The sequence below is a fragment of the Lissotriton vulgaris genome, unplaced genomic scaffold, assembly GCF_964263255.1.
Source record: "Lissotriton vulgaris unplaced genomic scaffold, aLisVul1.2 SCAFFOLD_384, whole genome shotgun sequence".
In the NCBI taxonomy this organism is placed as follows: Eukaryota; Metazoa; Chordata; class Amphibia; order Caudata; family Salamandridae; genus Lissotriton; species Lissotriton vulgaris.
Genome location: NW_028255135.1, coordinates 85,569 through 106,528, shown reverse-complemented (window position 1 = coordinate 106,528; position 20,960 = coordinate 85,569). Strand labels below are relative to the sequence as shown.

The 20,960-nt window shown below is 46.1% G+C and overlaps 1 protein-coding gene across 1 annotated transcript in view; it reads left to right on the top strand.

The window, feature by feature from the left end:
- Positions 1 to 20,960, top strand: part of LOC147659219 (uncharacterized) — a 231,440-nt gene that overhangs the window by 136,599 nt on the left and 73,881 nt on the right. The window contains exon 8 of the mRNA XM_086951880.1: positions 11,788 to 11,832. Within this exon, the coding sequence (XP_086808006.1) occupies positions 11,788 to 11,832 (45 nt within the window). The remainder of the gene's footprint in view (positions 1 to 11,787; positions 11,833 to 20,960) is intronic.

The following is a 20,960-nucleotide window of genomic DNA, read 5'->3' as shown; positions in this document are numbered from 1 at the left end:
GAACGCCAAAAATCGACCTCGCAAGCTGTTCAACTTGGTCAAACACCAATCCAACAAACTAGCGAAAACCTCGAAAGAAATTCCTAAACCCCTAATAACAAGTGAGGAATTCTCTTCCTTCTTCTGAGATAACATCTCTGCCCTGGGTAATAAACTAAAATCTGCAATTCAACACCAAATTCAAAATCTGCCTGCTCTACCTCTTCTCCCCACGTAGTGCTCCCAACCTCACCCAAAAACCTAATACACTGGTCCAATTTTAAAATCTATGACGAACACTCTACCTCAACAATCTCTTCAATGATCCTTTCCCATCTAACTGCCTAGCTGCAGCCTCTCAGGCTTTCATCCCTTCCTAGACCTCAATAATCAACGCCTCCCTCCTCCAGGACTCAATTCCTGATTCGCTCAAGGCTGGCCAAGTTGTCCCCATCCTAAAAAAAAACCACGCTGGACCCTGCTTCTGTTGAGAACTATAGACCCATATCTAACATCCCACTCCTAGCCAAAGTTCTGGCAAAAATGTGTGCAACAGCAACTGAGCCTACACATCAATAAATTTCACCTGTTAGATGATAAGTGAGGTTAGCGGTCTAGTCCATGAAAGCAGGGCTATATAATACACATGCTGACGCCGACACACAGCGGACGTGCGCAGCGGGCGCGCCGCTGGCGCGCCTAAGGCAAGCCCGTCTGCGTCCATCGGCGCGCAGTCCGGGCACAGGGCCGGTCCCCCTGGCCGTTGCGCCCCAAGACCCAATCGAATCAGCTATGCTATGGAGGAACTACACAAGTTGGATCCTGGTAAGCGTTTGCTATGCGGTTCCCTTAATTTGAGGACTCTCACTGAGCAAGGCATAACAAGTTGTCTCTGCCACAGCTGTCAAACACAGCTTCCCCATGTTCTAAATTTAACGCTAGGTAAAGCTAGAATCTCAACACCGAAGAGGCTGAACACTAACATGATAGGGGCTTTGAAATGTGTTTTACTAAATGCTAGATCGTTAGTTAAACACAGTGTGCTCTGCTAATGGAGGAGCAAATGATTGGAATAGCATTTATTACAGAAGCTTGGACAGACGTTGCCTCCGGGCCAGATTGGTGAAGGCCATACCCTCAGGTTTTCATTGTTACACCCTTGATAGGTTGAAAAAAAGGGAGGAGGTCTTGTGATTATATACCATGCCTCCTTAAAACCCTACTTCCTTCTGATCCCCAGTGCAACATGTGAAGCACTAGCCTTTCATTTCCACTTTATGAGTCAAAGGATTTTTTAAGGTCTTCTCTTTTATCGTCCTCCTGGACTCAAAAAAGGGTTCCTGGAGTCAGTGGGTACCTTAATTGAAGAAGGGTTCTGTCAGGACTCGTATACGGTAATGGGGGACTTCAATTTCCATCTAGAAAATCATGCAGATCCTGATACACAACAGTTGGAACAAATTATGGAGGCCGGCCACTTACATCAGTTGGTAACCACACCCACACATGAAAAGGGACATACCTTGGATGGGATATATTCAAACAACCAGGACTTGGGCAATATCTTAGTTCTTCCCCTATCATGGTCAGATCATGGCGCCATTCAGTTTGAGTTAAAATGTGGCAGGAAACAGCCGGCTGAAAGCAAATCAGACCAGGGGATCATGACTAGAGCTTGGGGAAAACTAGACATCAATAAACTTGAGAGCTCTCTTAGAATTTCACTACGACCCACTCCTACTGGAGTGGAAACTGCGGTCGCCGATTACAATCAATGGCTTACCGCTTCTTGTGACTCTTTAGCTCCTAGTAGGAAGTGGCTCCCTAAACGAGCTACGCCCTCAGCCCCCAGGTATTCAGATGAACTTAGAACTAAGAAACTGGAATGCAAATTATTAGAAAGGGCCTGGCGTAAAATGTATACAGACACAGGTAAGGCTAAATACAAACGATCCATAACAAGCTATAAGCAAAGCCTAGCTGAAGCCAAAAGACAGTTTTTCTCTAAGCAGATAGCGTTAGCCAAGTCCAACTCTAAGGAACTGTTCAATACCATCAAAAAACTGACCTTACCCCCAGCCCTAAGTGGCCTAGTAATCAGTTATTATGTAATAATATTGCAAACTTTTTTAAACAGAAAGTGGAAGTGATATATTCCTCATTTACTGAGGCGTAGGAATGTATACAGGCCAGTAATAATACTAGTGAACTGGAAAGCAGAGACCTATTAAGAACATTTGATCAATTTACACCATTGGAGATTCCAGAATTCATCAGGGTTTTGACCCAAATTCGATCAGGAGCCCTTAGCGATCCCTGCCCTGCTTGGATTATTAAACAAATACCAGAGGTTATGGGAATGGCCCTGACCCCCGTGCTAAATATTATTTTTGCTTCCGGATTTTTTCCCAAGACCAGGAAGGTAACTTCCGTCCTTCTGCTCTTGAAAAAGCAGAATTCAGATCCCAAAGAACCCAACAATTATAGGCCTATCTCTCGGCTTCCTCTCCCTGCTAAAATCGTGGAAAAGGTGATGAACACCCAGCTCAGTGCTTTTCTTCACTCTAACAACTCTCTGGACCCTTCGCAATATGGGTTCAGGGCTGATCACAGCACGGAGCTGGCTCTGTTGAAATCTACGGAGGAAATTAGAGAAGCCGTAGATGGAGGAGGAAGTGCCGTTTTGATTTTGTTAGACTTGTCGGTGGCCTTTGACACGGTCCATCTTAAAATTTTGATGGACCGGCTGTCTGGGATTGGTGTGGCAGGACTTGCTTGGAAACTCATACAGTCCTTTTTAGCCGACAGGTCTCAAACAGTGGATCTGGATGGGAATTTATCCAAGCCCTTCATACTCCTGTGTGGGGTACCACAGGGCTCTTCATTGAGCCCCACGCTTTTTAATATATATGTGGCTCCTCTAGCCGGAGTTATCAGGTCCTTTGGCTTCCAGCTCACCTCCTATGCTGACGACACTCAAATTGTGTTGGCTATAAGCAAGGGAGGTGAGAAAGAGACTGGGAAGCACTTTCATGAGTGTATGAGTGCCATATCCCGTTGGATGTCCTCCAACTGTTTGAAACTTAACTCCAATAAAACTGAGGTGTTAAAATTTGGGAACAATCCCTTGGTGTGGACACCAGAATGGTGGCCAGAAGAACTAGGACCTTTCCCCATACCAACTAAGAAGGCCAAAAATTTGTGGGTAATGGTGGATGATAGGCTTGTTATGGGGGACCAGATTAGCCAGGTGACCTCAGCTTGCTTTATGATTCTTAGAATCATTAGGAAAATAAAGTTATTTCTGACGGAGAACAGTTTGAAGACAGTGGTCATGGCTCTTATAACATAGACTTCAGTTAGTCCAGAATGCAGCAGCCAGGCTGCTGTCTGGCGTTCCCAAGTATGCCCCTATCAGATGCGAGTTAGGAAGTTACACTGGCTGCCTATAAAACAGAGATCTTGCTTTAAAGCGCTTTGTATAGTCTTTAAGGCTATCAAAGGTATTGGCCCGGAATTCCTCAGGCATAAGTTTCAATGGTATGTGCCCAGGAGGACACTGAGATCTACCAGTGCCAAATTAACACAGACTCCCAGGATAAAAAAAAGTTAACTGGGGTGGTAGGAGTTTTTTCCACTGTGCATCAAGAGCCTGGAACAAGATTCAGTTGGCTCTCAAAAATGCCCCCAATCTCCTTATGTTTTCGGAAGAGTCTGAAGACGTGGCTTTTCTCCCAATGATATCTCAGCTAATTTCAGGAGGCCAATGCTTAGCGCCAGGACACCCAAGGGTATTCGTGCGCTCTACAAGTGTTAAATACATGCATACATACATACTTCCAATCTGGGTTCAGATCGGGACACAGCACGGAAACCATACTCCTCCACATTGTAGATGACGCTCTCCGAGCCCACGACCAAAGCAAAACCTGTCTCCTAATCCTCCTAGACCTTTCCTCTGCCTTCAACACAGTTAATCATCAATTTCTCCTTGAACGCCTCAAACTCAGGATGTGGTTGGAGGGCACCGTCCTTGAATGGTTCCTTCAAAACCGCTTCCTCCGAAACCGCTCACAGAGAGTCCTCATCAACGGTAATCTATCCGCCCCCTCTCCGGTTACGGTTGGAGTTCTCCAAGGATCAACCCTCTCCCCTACCCTCTTCAACTTTTACCTTGAACCCCTCACTGAGGTTCTACGTGCCGCCAATATCTTCTACCATATGTATGCCGACGATACACAAATCTGCATAAAAATGTCTTTCCCTGAGGACATTTTCTCCCTGAATGAGGCCTTGAAGCGGACAGTCCACTGGCTCACTGCCAACCAGCTTAAACTCAACGCAAATAAAACTGAATTCTTTCTGATCTCTCCACCCAAACCCAATCCAAACATCCAAGGATGGATCAAGAACATCTCAGCACTAAACTGCCCTCCTACCATTGTTGACTGAGCGAAATCCCTTGGAATACCCCTGGACGGCAGCCTGAACATGCGTGGCCATATAAACTCGATGGCCAAAACGGCTAGATTCCACCTGAGTTACCTAAGAAACCTAAAACCCTTCCTCGATGTGTCTGACCTTAAAACGGCAGTGCAGGTACTTGTCATTTCCAGATTAGAATATGGATGCTCTACTCTTGCAGGGCTACCCAAGAAATCTCTGGCCCCATTGAAAGCCCACCTCAACACCGCCGCCAGACTACTAACCGGCTCAAAGAAATTTGAACACATCTCTCCCCACCTCAAAGCGTTGAACTGGCTTCCCCTAGAGGCCAGAATCCAATTTAAACTGGCCTGCATTACTCACAACTCCCTTACATTCCTGGCACAAAAACTTGTGATATCAGGAGGTCCCAGGAACTCCCGCTCTGCCAAAGACCTACTGCTGCTACCTGCACGTTTCCGGAAAAAAAGAACTACAGTCGGGCCTTCACTGGGGCTGCGCCAAGGATTTGGAACTCTCTCCCACCCGCCATCAGAAGACTTCCGTCCTTGAGACCAAAACCTTCTTAACCCCTTCCAGGCTCATGACGAGCTGGGCTCGTCATGGTGTAGCCTCCTCGCACACTGATGACGAGCCCAGCTCGTCATGAATAATGGGATTTTGAAAATCTGAGCACAGGAGGAGAATCGAAATTTGCCTAGCTTACGTAACGGTAAGTTTCAATTCTATTAAGGACACGGAGGCGAGGATTATGCTATATCTTCCTTCGCTTTATTAACATAAAGACTCCACAGCAGCTTAGGAAAAGATATATAATAGTAACAAAAATGCTTTCAGACATAAAGCATTGACGGAACGTTCAACAAATCAAACAACAACTCCCGAGAGTCTCTTTGTATAACGACAGTCCATAGTCCTTCCACTCTGTCCATCACCGCTATTAATTCGGTCTTCTCTTCCTCTTCCTCCTCTTTCTTCGCGCAGATCACGCCTGAACCTCATTGATCCTGCTTAGCACCCTCGTTGCCTGTCGAAAAAGGAACAGCATCAGCGAGGTGGCCCAGGAATGCAACAATAAGGCGAGGAGCATTCGATGACTAGTACAGTACCGACAATGTAAAGGAAAACGCTTTACTTACTGCCATACGGGTGGGTAGAGACACCACTGTAGCCTGGGTGGGATAATCCTCGCCTCCGTGTCCTTAATAGAATTGAAACTTACCGTTACGTAAGCTAGGCAAATTTCGATTCTATGTCAGGACTGGAGGCTTCAGATTATGCTAGTTCAAAGCTTACTTACCACCAACTGGGCCAAATCCACCACCGGCTTAAAATAAAACCTCTTAAAGGTGGAATCCGAGGACCAATCCGCCGCTCGCATTAGGTCCTCCAAGCGAGCACCCACTGAGAATGCCTTAGAGGCCATGGCCCCCCTGGCGGAGTGTGCTCCAAAGAGAGAAGTATTGATGCCCGCTTCCTGCATGACCCACCGCACCCACCGAGCAATAGTGGGAGAGGAGACAGCTTTGTGTGGCTTTCGCAGGGCAATCAGCAACTGACGCTCGCCCGGCGGGCGCAACTCCAAGGTCAGATCCTCATATGCTTTGAGGCATTGCACAACACACAACCTAGGAGTGTCAAGAAAAGCTGGATAGGAAATGGATCGCGACGACGTCTTAGTGCGTCGGCCCACGGTAAAAGTAACCCCATCCGGGGAAAAAATGCGTGCAGAGACATCCAGCGCGCGCACATCAGAGACGCGTCTGCAAGAAACCAAACATAACAACATGGCCAACTTCGCCGACAGCTCCTTAAGAGACAGATAAGAGTTGGCCGGCCAGGACAAGAACAAGTTCAGAACCAAATTGACGTCCCAAAGGACGGAGTACCTGGGCTCAGGAGGCAACGCGAGGCGAATAGCCTGCAGAAGCCGACAAACAAAAGGATGTTCCCCTACCGGGTGGCCATCGATGTTATCGTGGCCTGCCGAAATCGCCGATCGAATAGCATTGATCGTCCTATAGGCCAAGCCTTTATCGGCTAAGTGAGCTAGGAAATTCAGCACGGGAACGAGGCCTGCGACCAAGGGATCCAAATCCCTTCGAAGACACCAACGCATCCACTTAAGCCCAGCGGATCTGTAGCGCTTCGTCGTACTATCGGCCCATGCTTTGGAGAGCAAGTGCTCAGCAAACCCCGAAAGGCCTGGGAGCGACCAGCGTCTCCTGAGAGCCTCCATGCCACGAGGCGGAGAGAGCTCTGCGTGATGAGAGGATGCGGTTCCCGATCCGGATTTGTCAGGAGCAGAGGAAACAGGGGGAGTAGGATTGGAAAATCCCAAGAAAGTTCCAGAAGAACCGGAAACCACACTTGAGACCTCCAGAGCGGTGTAACCAACACCAACTCCGCTCCCTGGTGGCGTATTTGGGCCGCCGCTCGCATTATCATGGAGAACGGGGGAAACGCAAACGGCCGTTCCCGACTCCAATCCTGCAGAAAGGCGTCCGTGGCCTCCGCCAGAGGGTCCGGCCTCCAGCTGAAAAAACGCGGCAGCTGGTGGTCGAGACGGGACGCAAACAGGTCCACTGAAAAAGGACCCCAGAGAGTTTGGACCCACCGGAAGACCTCCGGATCCAGCTTCCACTGGCTGGCGTCCCTGAGGTGCCGGGAGTGCCAATCTGCTACTTGGTTGGACTGACCCGGTAGATATTCCGCTGTCACCGCAATGTGACGTGACAGGCAATAGTCCCAGAAGTCCTTCGCCAAGTCCGCTAAAGCGCGGGAACGAGGACCCCCTAGATGGTTCACATAGCGAACCGCCGAAATGTTGTCCATCCGTAAAAGGACACAGGCCTTGACCGAATCCTTGGTCCAACAACGGACTGCGAAGGAGCCCGCCAGGAGCTCCAAACAATTGATATGCAACCGTTGTTCTTCTGAAGACCAGGCGCCGCCGGTGGAAAAATCCCCGCACCGGGCGCCCCAGCCCGACCTGCTGGCGTCGGACTCTATGACCAGGTCCGGGGCCGAACCGAAGATCGCCCGACCATTCCATGCCTCCATGTGAGACAGCCACCAAGACATTTCCTCCTTCACTTCGTCCGTGAGGGGAACCCACTGATCGTAACTCATCCCACGACACAAATGCTGCGCCTTCAGACGCTGGAGCGCCCTGTAATGCAGGGGGCCTGGGAAAATCGCTTGGATGGAGGACGACAGGAGTCCTACCACCTTGGCGATATGGCGCAAGGAAGTGCGATCTTTTGCGATCGTCTGCCGAAGCAGGTGTCGAATTTTCGGGACTTTCCGACCCGGCAGGCTCAAGACCGCCTGCACCGAGTCCACCACGAAACCCAAAAAGGTGATCTTCTGAGTAGGAACCAACACCGACTTGGAGCCGTTGATCACGAACCCCAGCCGCTGGAGAAGGTTCACGGCCTGCCGAAGCTGGCCCGCCAACACCTCCGGGCACTGCCCCATGAGGATGATGTCGTCTAAGTACACCAACATACGGACCCCCTGACTTCTGAGGAACTCCACTACCGGATGGAGAACTTTCGTGAAGCACCAGGGGGCCGATGATAGACCGAACGGCAGCGCGGTGAACTCGAACACCCTGCCGTTCCATAGAAACTGAAGAAAACGACGATGCGGGGGATGGATGGGGACGACTAAATAGGCATCCTTGAGATCCAGTCTCACCATCCAGTCCCGAGGGAGAAGTACGTCTCGAAGGAGGTGTATACCCTCCATCTTGAAATGTCGGTAGACCAACCACCCATTGAATTCCTTGAGATTGATCACAGGTCTCTTGCCCCCATCGGTCTTGTCCACCAAGAAGACGTTGCTGAGGAACCCGTGCGGGTGGCGCGTTGATAGGCGGATGGCCCCTTTGCGGAGCAAGTCCGAGACCTCCCCGTCTATCAACCGCGCGTCGGACTCTGAAAAAACCATTGGGCGCGGGGGCACCGCTTGCGTGGGCTGGTCGTAGAATTCTATGTGGAACCCACGTACCGTTTGCAAGACCCAAGCGTCGGCAGTGAGCGATTCCCACTCCTCGTAAAAGGTTGCCAGCCTCCCCCCAATTGGAACTTGATCCAAACAAAGTACACTTACCGGGGGCATTTCCTTGTCCGGAGTTCTTCCTGAACCCTCTGCCGCCGAAGCGCTGCCCTCTGGTGGGGTAGAAGTTGTTATAGTTGGCAGAGGTCTGGTATTGTCCTCTTCCGGAGCCTTGTCCCTTATTGGTGGTCTGCTGGCCACGGCCGATCGCGCGGCCCCTACCGCGACCGGCCCCTCCGGAGAAACGCTGGTGTAACACCCGTTTCATGCTGGATTGGGCCTTATCCAGCGACGTGAATGTGTTCACGAACTTGCCCAGCTCCCTGATGAAGGGTTCGCCAAAAAGGCCTCCCTGGGGCACCGCACCCGCCTCCGACGAGGCCAGGTCTCCCAACTTCGGGTCCAATTTGATCAGGAGCGAGCGCCGCCTCTCCGTAGAAAGTGCGCAGTTGGCGTTGCCCAAGAACACTTTCACCCTCTGGGCCCAATTCGAAAGCACCTCAGGGGAAATGACGGTGCCATTCACCTTCGCCTCCTCTGCCATATCGAGGATCTTCGTGGCAGGCCCAACCGCATCCAGCAGTTTATCCTGGCAGGCCCGCCAGGACCGATCGATGCCTTTCCTGGGATCCTTCATAAACTTTGCCAGGAAGGTGGCCATCTTGGCATCCAATTCCGGCGTCATGGCCACCTTGCCGTCCAGGGTTGGCCTAGGGCACTCCCCACGCAGGCAACCCCGCGCCTCCTTCTCCAGGGGTTTGCGCAGCCTGCCCGCCACAAACCTAGCCACCGTCTCTCCCGGCGTCCAAGCCGCGGAGCGGGGGTGGACGATCTCGTCCGGATCCAGCATGCCCGACTCATCCTTTGGCATCTCCTTGGCAGAGGACGCCGGAAGCCAAGATCGGGTCGACTCCCCGTCGTCGTCGGTGTCTAGAGAGTCGTACACAGGGGAAGCGGGGGCCGTCGACACGTCTCCCGAGGCCCCAGGATCCACCAAGGGGGTAGGGGGCACCGCTGTTGCTTTTGCCAGAAAGGCGTCCCGAAGGCGCTCAAACGCGCCCCTGTCCACTCCTTGGGCCTCCGATGACGGCCCTTCCTTACAAGGCCTCTTCGGGCGGGTGGCAACCCGCCGGACGTCCCCGGGAGATCGGGGCTCGGAGGCACGTGCGCCGATGCCAGCTTCGCGCACTCTTCCACGATGCGGGCGGAGAGGCGGTCCTCCATAGGGCCTACCACCTCCGTCACGCAGCGGTAAATGGAATTGTCCACCGCCTGGTAAAATTCGTCGTCCTGCAGATAGGGGTAGGGTTCCTCCTCGTACTCCCCTTCCATCCCGAAGCACAGGGATAAATCCGGGGCACCCTGTAGGGCGGCAGTCGAGATAAATCTCGGATATGGGCAGGCCAACTGGCTGCGATCACTTTTTGGGGCCAACTGGACTGGCAGGTGGGCTGCACCAATCCCCCAGCGCGCCGACCCTCCTCGCCGGGACTGGGTCTCCGCACCCCTCAAGCGCGCTAAGCCACACTTCGTATCAAAAGGTGCACAAAGTTCACCCGGAGGTGTTTTACGCGGTCGGGGCCGCAATACAGACCCCAACGGGGCGTCAGGAGTAGGGATGTACAGACCCGGAGCACCAGGTGTCAGAGGGGTACGCGAGGGCTGGCTCCTGCGCAAGCAGACTCCACGGCGCGGCCCCTGCAACTGCGGAGGCGCGTCGGAGGGTCGGGGAGACGTCAGGGCGCCCCCTGGCGGCCTACTTACGCACCGCACACAAGTGGGGAAGAAAGATCGCCTAGGAACGACGGAGCGTTCCCGCGACCGGGGACTCTGTAAGGGAATAAACCATGCAATGAGTCCCCCAACGATCGTACACACCAAACAATCAAGTAAACATTGAAAGGAAAAAACATGAAAAGCACTTATCTGGCTGCGGGAGCAGCGAAGAAAGAGGAGGAAGAGGAAGAGAAGACCGGATTTATAGCGGTGATGGACAGAGTGGAAGGACTATGGACTGTCGTTATACAAAGAGACTCTCGGGAGTTGTTGTTTGATTTGTTGAACGTTCCGTCAATGCTTTATGTCTGAAAGCATTTTTGTTACTATTATATATCTTTTCCTAAGCTGCTGTGGAGTCTTTATGTTAATAAAGCGAAGGAAGATATAGCATAATCTGAAGCCTCCGGTCCTGACATAGAATTCTCTGAGCGCGGATGTGGTTAATGGGTAAATACCTCACCTAATGAAGACGTTACATTATTATCTTTCTACGGACGATACAGGTTCCTGCACTCCTGGGCATTCCCCCAAGAGTTGAGACTATGTACCTTCTTGTACAATGAATTTACCTGCTTTAATTTCCTTCCCACATGTAGCCCGGATTTTAGACTACGTGTTTCCTTGCATTATGTATCCCTATTTTACCCAATTGATCCCTCCCTTCCCTTGCTTTGTACACCACCCTTAACACTGTAAAGCGCTCTGATACCCTCACAGGTCTGGTTCGGGCTCTATAAAATAAATAATAGTAATAAAATAAATAAAAACACCTCCCTGAGTAAAGTATTTCCTCTCCCACCAACGCACTTAAGGGATGAGGGGAGTCTGAGGATGAAGGACCTTACAGAGCAGCACATAGCCCTTCTGAATTAAATGTTAAATGTCAGGAGGAAGATGACAAGTAATACTAATATAGTAATATAAGACCCACCTATTCCCTGTCTAACGGTGTCCTTTTAGCCGCTTGCCTCTGAGTCATGTACGAGCGCTGGGATGCCCGAGGGTAACTATGCGCTATATAAGATTCCAAATAATAATAATAATAATAATAATACTATGAAGAATAATATTATTCCTCAGGACCGCAACAATATGTCTAAAAGCCTGCTCCGTATATGGAATTATACCAACACATGGTCATCATCAACTTCAAGAAGGCATGTTTCAAATGCCAAACACTTTAGTTAATGATCTTCAGAGTATGTTGCAGGCTATTACAGGGGATTTCCAGGACCTACATAGGCTGCATCTCCATCACAGTAAACAAGACAGCATCAAGGGTGTTGTGAAGAATGGTTAAAAACCATTGGCAAAGCCAGTAGGTCACAAAGGCGAAAACAATTGCTTTTCCAATGCTTGTTTCTTTTAAACACAACGAAAGTGTGAATTCCCTGAAAGCTTAAGCAGCCCTTCAAGCTTTGATCTATTATTTTATTATGCAAATTGATTTGTATTCTTTCTTTTGCTGAATAAAAAGTGTTTGGGTCAGTAGTTCAATACCTTGTACTGCTTTACTTTTAGCAATGAAGTCCCCTTAGTGAAGTGGAAGATAAAGGAACATTGGCAGTAAGTACTGGGTCGGTTTTAAACGAAATACTTCTCTTATTGCATATTTGGCCTTTCACTTTAAATTTACTTTTTGTTTATGGCATTATTTAACACCGTTTTTGGTTTGATTGTAGGATATGACATATATTTTAAAGTGAATATTGCGATGATGTAAAAAAGTGGAAGTAATTTGTTTGGTTCTGTTAACTTAATTTAAGAATGTAATTGAGTTTTCTTCACAGGTGTGAAATTAAAAACGAATTTATAGAGCAGAAACAACTACCTGAAGGTTTCTAGGTGCTTGTTCATCGAGCAACTATGACGTAAAGTCTGACTTGATAGGTCAAAGATTGAACAGCCAGGTTTTTAAGGCTTTCCTAAAAGCTAACAGTTGGGTATCACTTTTTAAGGCTAGAGGAAGATGGTTCCAGAGTCTGGTAGTCCCCACCAAAAAGCTTCTGCCTCCCCAGGTGGTTTTTTAAAACCTGGGGATCACCAAATTGTGAGCATGGGCAGAATGTAGCTGTCGGTGGGAGCGTATCGCTGGAAAGTATGTTTTTAAAAAATGGGTCCTATAGTTTGTACTGCTTTAAATGCTCTACAGAGTGTTTTAAACTCAGGGCATCTATTTACTGGGAACCAATGTAATTGTCTCAATGCCGCACCAGCGGATTTATGCTTGGGAATGTCCATCAAACTACGCCCTGCAGCATTTTGTACAATCTGAAGTTTAGGTGGACAGTTTGTCTTTAGATTAATAAATAGACCATTACAGTAATCGGCCCTGGACAAGACAAGGGCTGAGATGACAAGTTTACGAAGATTAGCAGGTATGAACGGAAAGATTTTTCTGAGCAATTTTTTATGTGTAGAAGGATGCTGAGGTAACATTTTTCATATGTCCTTCAAACATAAGCTTGGAATCAAAAGTGACTCCTAAGTTTTTCAGTTTATTTGTTGAAATAGACAGAGAAGCCAGTTCTGGTGGCCAAATAGCGGGAGATCAAAAAGAGGTTATACCACCAAAAAGCAGGCCCTCTGTCTTATTAGAATGCAATTTTAGACATTTGGCAGCCATCCACTGTCCAACTTGAAGAAGACAGATGTGAAATTGAGAGGCTGTGTCAGAGGAGTTATTAGTCAGTGATACAATAATTTGAGTATCGTCGTCGTAAGAAATTGCTGAGAAACCCAAGGATCGAATCTGCCAAAGTGGGCAAAGTAAATGTTAAAACGAGTGGAGCTCAGTGACGAGCCCTTGGGTACCCCACAAGGCAGTGTAACATTGGGCGATTTGAAATCAGAGAGAGCAATGTACTGTTCTCGATCTGACAGAAAAGACTCAAGTAGGTCCAGAGCTTTTATGCCTATCCCGTCAAGGCATCCCAGCATTTTTTGTGGTTGACGGTATTGAATGCATTGTACAAAAATCTTAGGTGGACAAGGATCAAGAGGAGAGCCTGATTTAGTAGACAGGAGTAATTTAGAAACCTGGTCAGAGGGCAAAGGCGGAAAGTAATGTGTCGAAGGAGGATTGATGGTTTCTATGACAGTTAGATGGACCTCCTTAGATGCTTCAGAGTCGGTCAGCTTGCTTTGAGCAGCAGTTAAGCTCTGAGACGCGACTAAAGAAAAATTGTATACTGACTTAACTTTGTCCTGAAAGAAGGTAGCCAGAGAATTACAGAAGGCTTGACTCACATTTGTATTTGCCACTTCAGAGGGTTTGACTTGCTTCTTTACTGTGACAAAAAGTTCTTTAGATTAGTTTTTCGCTGCTACAATGTCTGCAGTATAATAGTGAGTTTTTTCCCTAAGAATTGATATTTTGTAGTAGAGCAAAGATTGTTTAAAGGCTTCCTTATCACTGGCGTTTTAGTGAAGACTCTGTCTCCTTTTGAGACGGCGGTACTTTTGTTTTTGCTGCGTAAGGTGATCTGAGAACAAAGTTTCAGAGCATTCGGATTTCTGATTGGAACTGGTCTTTTCCGGTAATATATTATCAATCGAGCCACAAAGGCAGTGCTCAAATGCGGCTGCCGCAACATTAGGATGACTGCAGACTTCAGAAGGATTCCGGGTCAAAGATTTCTCCAGATCCTCAGTTGAAATCTGGTTCCATTAACGGAACCGTTTGGGAAACATGTCCTTCACATTCTTTGAACAGAGTTGATGAAAATGAAGTGAGAACATGACTGCTTTGTGATCAGACCAGGTCAGTGGGAGAGAAGGAAGACACTGGAGGAGGTTGTTATTAGAGAAAACTCCATCCAACAAGTGTCCTGGTGTGATTATCACCTGTGACCTGTTGTGTCAGACCTTAGCTATTCATGATATCTATGAAATGTACAGCATCCCTATCTAGTGGGTCCTCTAGGTGTAAGTTAAAGTCACCCAAGAGTGTAAAGTCAGATGTCTGAGAAATAACATCCAGGGACTGGCTCACTGCATTTAGAAAATCAACTAGGGCCTGTAGATAATTAGATTAGTAAGCTGTTAAAAGAGTATTGGTTATTAACGGAAATCTTAAAAGCTAAGGATTCTAGGGTTGCCATGTTATTTTGGATAAGAAATATCCCTTTCCAGCTACTTTGATATATTATAACAAAGCCACCACCATACATTTATATGCTCGCGGAAGCTCTTCTTAGAGGCTACACCTAATGCATTATTAGTTCATTTATATAAATCTTGTTTTATTAACCATTTAATGGGCATCTAGGTCAGCAGAGTGCAGGTTTTCTTGTACTGAGTTGCTTTTGCAGAGCAAAATATAAATAAAAAACTCTCCTCAACAAAAGGGGACTTATACTTTGAAAATGATATGACGAAGCAGGTCGATTAAAGTACTGAACATGCACCATTAAAGTCTATTCCTTTTTTTAATGGTTCTGACATTTGTATCTAGAGTCTGCTGATATTTCTCTGATTTTTCAGTTGTTTTTCTGCTATTATTTCAGAGTTTTTGTGATGTTGCTTACCGTGTCCCCTCTGAAGCCTTCAGGATTCGAACACTGCTGCACTAACTTTAGCAGACTGTCTGTAACTTACTCTGTCACTCTGCTCATGGTGGCAATGTCCGACCATGAATTAAGCACATTTGCATATTGAACCCTTATGCTTCCTGTGTATGTTAGGGAAAAGGAGGACATGTATTTTGTTCTCATGCTAGAAGTTGCACTAGAAGTCCGAATCAAAATCCATATTGACTTTGCTTGCCAGGTGCTGTTCCCCTTTGATGAACGAGTCTCCAAGCCAAAGGTGGATCTTGGAATGTAATCCCTGTGTTGCAGAAAATGAAGCCATAAGTAACTATTCTTCCTTCTGAACCATCTTAGGAACAAGTGTTGGACTTCCAGGAAGCCATGATGGATATTTTCAATCTTGGCTGGAATAGTCTGTAAATGCTCTGCAGTCACTACAATTCTTTTAGTGCCACCCCTGATGGTCAGCTTTGTCGCGTTGCTGCTGTCTGTCTATTGAGGCCAGCCTTTTGTTCACTTTATTCACTACCTACATTCTCAGTGTCGAACATGTGCTCATCAACTCTGGTCAAATTTACAATTGAGTTACTAAAAGGAAAGCTGTAGGCAGTCTCCTGTTACTCAACATTTTTATTTTTTCATTTGATCCTGGAAAGCAGTGTTGCTCAGGTCTCTTCAGCCAAATAAATGGCACAACCATTCCTTTCTGCATTTCCACACGGAGAGTGAGGATGTCTAGAAAGGAATGTATTCACATTAGGTACCCTAGCTCTTCCAGCGTGCAATGCCATTTGCCTTAGTACCTTCTGGTTCCATACTCTGTGGGATTTTAAGTGTACCCAAATACCTGTGCCATTTGTCTTAAAAAGGAGGCAGCAAAACCGTTTATGATGACAAGACTCCGCAGGCAACTTGGCACACTTTCAGGGGTCCAGCATTGTTCTAAGAAGGCATGTCTGGATGCGCTTCACTGGCGCGTATACATGCCATCCGATTGTCAAATGTTGGTTGCAAAGAAGGCTGGTTCACCGGAGAGGTTCAAGCTGAGCAGGACTACAAATCATGCTCTTGGTGTGATAGATTCATGCACTAATTCAGCACTATGGCAAGTTTTTGTGGTATATAGGTGCCAATGCCAGAGTAATAGACGCCTAGATAATAGTAGTATGTTTGCCTCTGCAGATGCAGAAAAGGGCATGCCTCAGATTACCAGACTACTACTCTGAATTGTTGGGTCACAGGAAACGAAGATGTTTCGCATCAGCATTCTAGAGCCCAAGGATGGTTTGATAGCCGTGGATGTCTTCCCTGCTGTCACTACACGTGAAAATGATTCTGGTCTTTCGGACAAGACTACTAGGTTTTCTGTGAACAAGCAAACTGGGACTTATTCCTCTTTGTTTCGACTGCAGTGACATGATTTTAGAACATATAGTAGGGTTCCTCTTTAACGAAGTAGCATGGAGCCAGTGCATCAAAAATGGAGGTAGAAAGGCCTCAGGAGGCTACACAATGCTCTGCACAAGCAAGCATCAGTGAAAATATGCTTTTTCAAACCTAGTCACTATAGACTGAGTAATGTTCTCTCTACGTAAATTCAATATCCTCCCTTACCTTTCATGAATTTACGAAAAGGTAAAGCTTTCCTGTTTTATAAAAACCTTGTGTCCTAATTTGGACATTTGTGTAAGTCTTTGACAAGACATTTCAAAGGTTCTTAACAAAATTAGATAGAATGCCCCTTGCAAGATGAGCCTATTAGTGCCTCTTTGGCTCAATAGATTTTGGTTCTTTGCTGCTACCTCCCATTCTTATACTCTCTGCCTCTTCCTCTGTTAATTCCATCATTTCCACCTCTCCTACAGGATATTTCCTTTCAGTAAAAGGGATTCAATAATATTTGTTTCCAGCGTTGATTGATTTATTACTGTTGTGCCTGAGCTTGCCAGCTGGAAACTGCTAGGTCCATCACTTAAAATCTGGTTGTTATATAGGTACCTGCAATAATGGAAAGTATAAATATTAACCACATGACTTCTGGCCATTTTCCCCCCCTGTGCTGGAAAATGCCATTTTGCTGTTTCCATGACGAGCTCAGCTCGTCATCAGCACACGACACCCGTGGGTGATGACGAGCTGAGCTCGTCATCAGCATCGAAAGGGTTAATGTCTCTGCTTCTGTCATTAACCGTTATTGGAAAACAGACCCACACCTAATTTGTCAAATGCAGAATTGTGTTTTACCTTATTTTATTTTGCCTGTCCTTGCCTACCAGTGGACTCATCTAAGTCTTCTCTTTTAGCATTTAGAAGCTTGTGTCCTAGCAGGTTTGGTGTTTCTGTCACAGCACGTTGAATCATTTGTCTCCAGTTGTGCTAAACTGATAACTTTGAAAACATCCTTCTTTGTAGCTATCATGACTATTTATTGAGTTAGTTAGATTCAGACTATCTTGCCGACAGAGCCATTTACAGTTTGCAGAAAGAAGGGGTCCTAAAGACTTCTTTTCTGTTCCAGTAAATGTTTGATGTTCACATAAACCGAAGAATTAGTCTTCCAACTTTCTTGTATAATCCACCTGGGGAGACAGAAAGACTCGTAATTTGGATTTTGTAAGGTGGTGAGGGAGCGGGGTTTCCTGTATCTCAATCTTTGAGTATAATCTTAACTAACCCCTGGCCTGCCACTGGTTGTATGGACCTTTGTTGGTCGACAAAGAGAAACGAGGAGCAAATATCTACATAGCCACAAATCATTAAAGTTTTTCAGTTTTAGTCAATTAATAGAATTAGTGTGAGTTAAACAGTTTTATTTTGACAATTTCTTTTTTAGTCTTTCATCTTTTATTTGTAAGGTATTACTTTTTAGAATTCAGTATTAAAAGTTAATATAATCCATCAATTGATATTTGAATTTGTAATAGAACAATAAATTTGTTAGAATCACAGTCAATGGAGTAATAAAACAGCCCACGTATTCCTATTATAAATAGGCTGGGATAATGAGCGAGAAAGGAGTCAGTTCAGTGACCCATGGAAAGAGTGTTGCTGGGCGAAAGAAAAAGACAACACAACTTCTGTTGGCAATATAGTATAGAGTTTATCAAATATGTGCATGTTGTCAGTCAGCTCCATGGAACTGGAACCTGAAATCAAACTCCCAATGTAACAGGCAGTTTCTTATATACTGTTAACACCACAAACGTCATACATTAGCATATCAAATCAATTGCTTGCTCAAGCACATTGTTCTAACGTTTCAGCAAAAATTATTTGCTTCTGCAAAAACATGTAACCACACGTTTATGGAATGAGACTCAAGTGCAGGTGTTACTGATATATTGTCATGCTCCCTGCACTACCTGTCCTTGTCTGTTTTGTGGTTTGAAGCCTAGTAACGTCTTTCCTCCCTATGTGTCTACTATTCTGCAAGGCCTAACCTCCTACTCACTGTGTTCCTCTGAGCCCACTTCATCTGCATATTTTTAGGTCGAGCCTAGTGCAGCGTCCATGCACTGCTCTGGGATAACGACTTCTTGGAATCGCTCTGGGGTTTCCACGCGGCAGTGCATGTGTTTTTTTCCATTTGTCTTTGCATGTGTCTTTCTAAAAAAGACATCACGCAATTGGTCAAAGGCGTTTGCATGTATCCGCCCACGGCCTATTCTTGAGGTTACGAGGAGGGGCCATCTGTTCTACCATCTGTTTTTGCGCGCACCACGCACTTGCTTGTGTTCCTATGTTTTCCCCTCACTCTGGTCCACACAACCTGTACGTGTACATTTCCTTTTTTGTATCTCATTTTTTTATTAAAGTTTTTTCAAAATTAGAGAAGAAATGATAAACAGTCAAATACCTTCATATATTTGGTTCATTTGTTTTCAATGAGACCTAGCTTATAGTAATAGCCTGAGAAAGTGGCTGGTTTGCTTATTCCCAGGAGTTGCTGAGATTCTATTGGAGGATGAAGAAAAAGAAAGAAAATAATGTTGCAACATAGAATTTACGTGTTTATATTAGTGCGTGTTTCTAGAGTAGCTAGTGGATTCCTTCTGCGACTTTCTGGCTGGAGAGTTGTCCCCGAGTTTCTGATGTCTTCTCTTTATGAGAGACTGTCTTATTTAGATTCCTGATTTGTCTGCTGGTATATTTGAGCTGAGAACACTTTCCTGCTATAAGGCAAAGGCTTTGTGCTTTCGGCTGATTTTCTCATCAGTACTTGTTATAATGAGTGTAGAAAATGGACACTGCCTCCTCATGTCAATGCAAGCATCATCCGAAAGACATGTGGAATTGTACGAGGGGAAGGACGAATACAGGCACAAGATGTTTACATTAGCAGAATAGAGAGCAAGAATGGAGTTAGGGCCTAGGAGCAGGGAAGCAGATACGAGTTTTAGTAGATTAGAGAAATATAATTAATAAACACAGCACAAATTGTAAGTCACAGGCACGCATTGCAAAGACATGTCTGAAACAAGCATTGGCATAGCCAATAGGTCTCGCCTTTGGGACCTTATAAGTGTTTAGTTATCCAACACTATATCCTTGGTGCAACAACATCATCTGTGTCATGGCTAAACACTTATAGGTCCCACAGGTAAGACCTATTGGCTATGCCAATACTTGTTTTTATTTGGTTAGTTAATGGCGCGATCTCGACCTAGCCAGGGATGTAAATATACGCAGAGCACATATTACTGTAACCATTTGAGATTATAGGTGCAGTAACTCAAACAGAATTGTTTTTTAATTCTGAGCATCTATATGATTATTGATGTTATTGAGTATTCTTTGCAGTAACAACCATTTTGCCACCTATTTCCAATGCCCAGCCAGGTATGTCACTTGTAAGAAATGCAATAGGAGGGGGCATTTTGCCAGAGTGTGCCGTGATGGAGAGTTACACTCAAGAGATAACGAAAGAGGTACTGAAAGGGGTGCAAATAAAGAAGTAAAATGTATTGAACAGAAAATGGAAAAGTTTATTTTGCAGGTAAAGGATGTTGATGACACAGTGAATTCCATTTATCCAAAATGCGATGTATTAGTTAATGATGAACGTATTGAAATGTTTGCAGATTCCTGTTCTCCGTTCACCTTGATTAATAAGGATGACTATGTGTCCATGGGGGAAAATAAGATTAGTGATCTAAAAAATCCTGATATCTCTCCTTCAGGATACAACAAGGGCAATATACCCCTGCTGGGGATGAAGGATGTGCAGCTGCAATTCAAAGATAGGAAAACCTATGGGACAATATGTGTAGTTAAGTCTGGTTCAAACCTTTTGGGATGGGTTCATCAAAAGGAGTTGGGAATCATACTGGACCCTAATAGTGTGGAACAAGTCTTGCTTACAGAAAAGTTTCCGGGAAGCGAAAAGATCTGTGAAGAATTCAAACAGCTTTTCAAAGAGGAGCTAGGATGTCTGCACAATTTCCAACATAGGATTAAACTAAAGCACAATGCCAAACCTGTGGTGCATGGCCTGCGCACCGTGCCCTTTAAACTGAAAGAGCCTCTAGAAAACGAACTGCGCAAGTTGTGTGACTTGGACATTATTCAACCCATTGGCTGCTCTGAGTGGTTGGCCCCTATTTTTCTCGCAGCCAAATTCAACGGTGAAGGCATCCGCCTCTGTGTGGATTTGCGCAGTTTAAATGACTGTATCTGGGTTGAGAGACACCCTTTGCCAGTCATAAATGAGATGCTAAGCACCATGGGCCCTGCAAAATACTTCAGTGTAATAGATCTATCCATGGCGTACCACCAGATCAAATTGCATCCGGACTCAAGGCCACTCACAGCGTTCATTACGCCGTTCGGAGCTTTTATGTGTAAAAGGATGCCGTTTGGCCTTGCGTCAGCGGCGGCCATTTTCCAAAGAGTCATGCAGAAGATCCTCGAAGGCGTAGGATACACTATGTGTTTCCAAGATGACACTTTGGTATATGGAAAAGATTCAGAAGAACACGATAATGTGCTAAGGCAAGTCTTTAAAAAACTCATGGATGCAGGTCTAACAGTCAAAAAGGAAAAGTGCAGAATAAAAGTGCAACAAGTCGAATATTTGGGCCATTCCATCACAGAACAAGGATTCAGACCAAAGGGAAGTTTAATTCGTGCAGTGAAGGAGGCTCCAAGTCCACGTAACAAAGA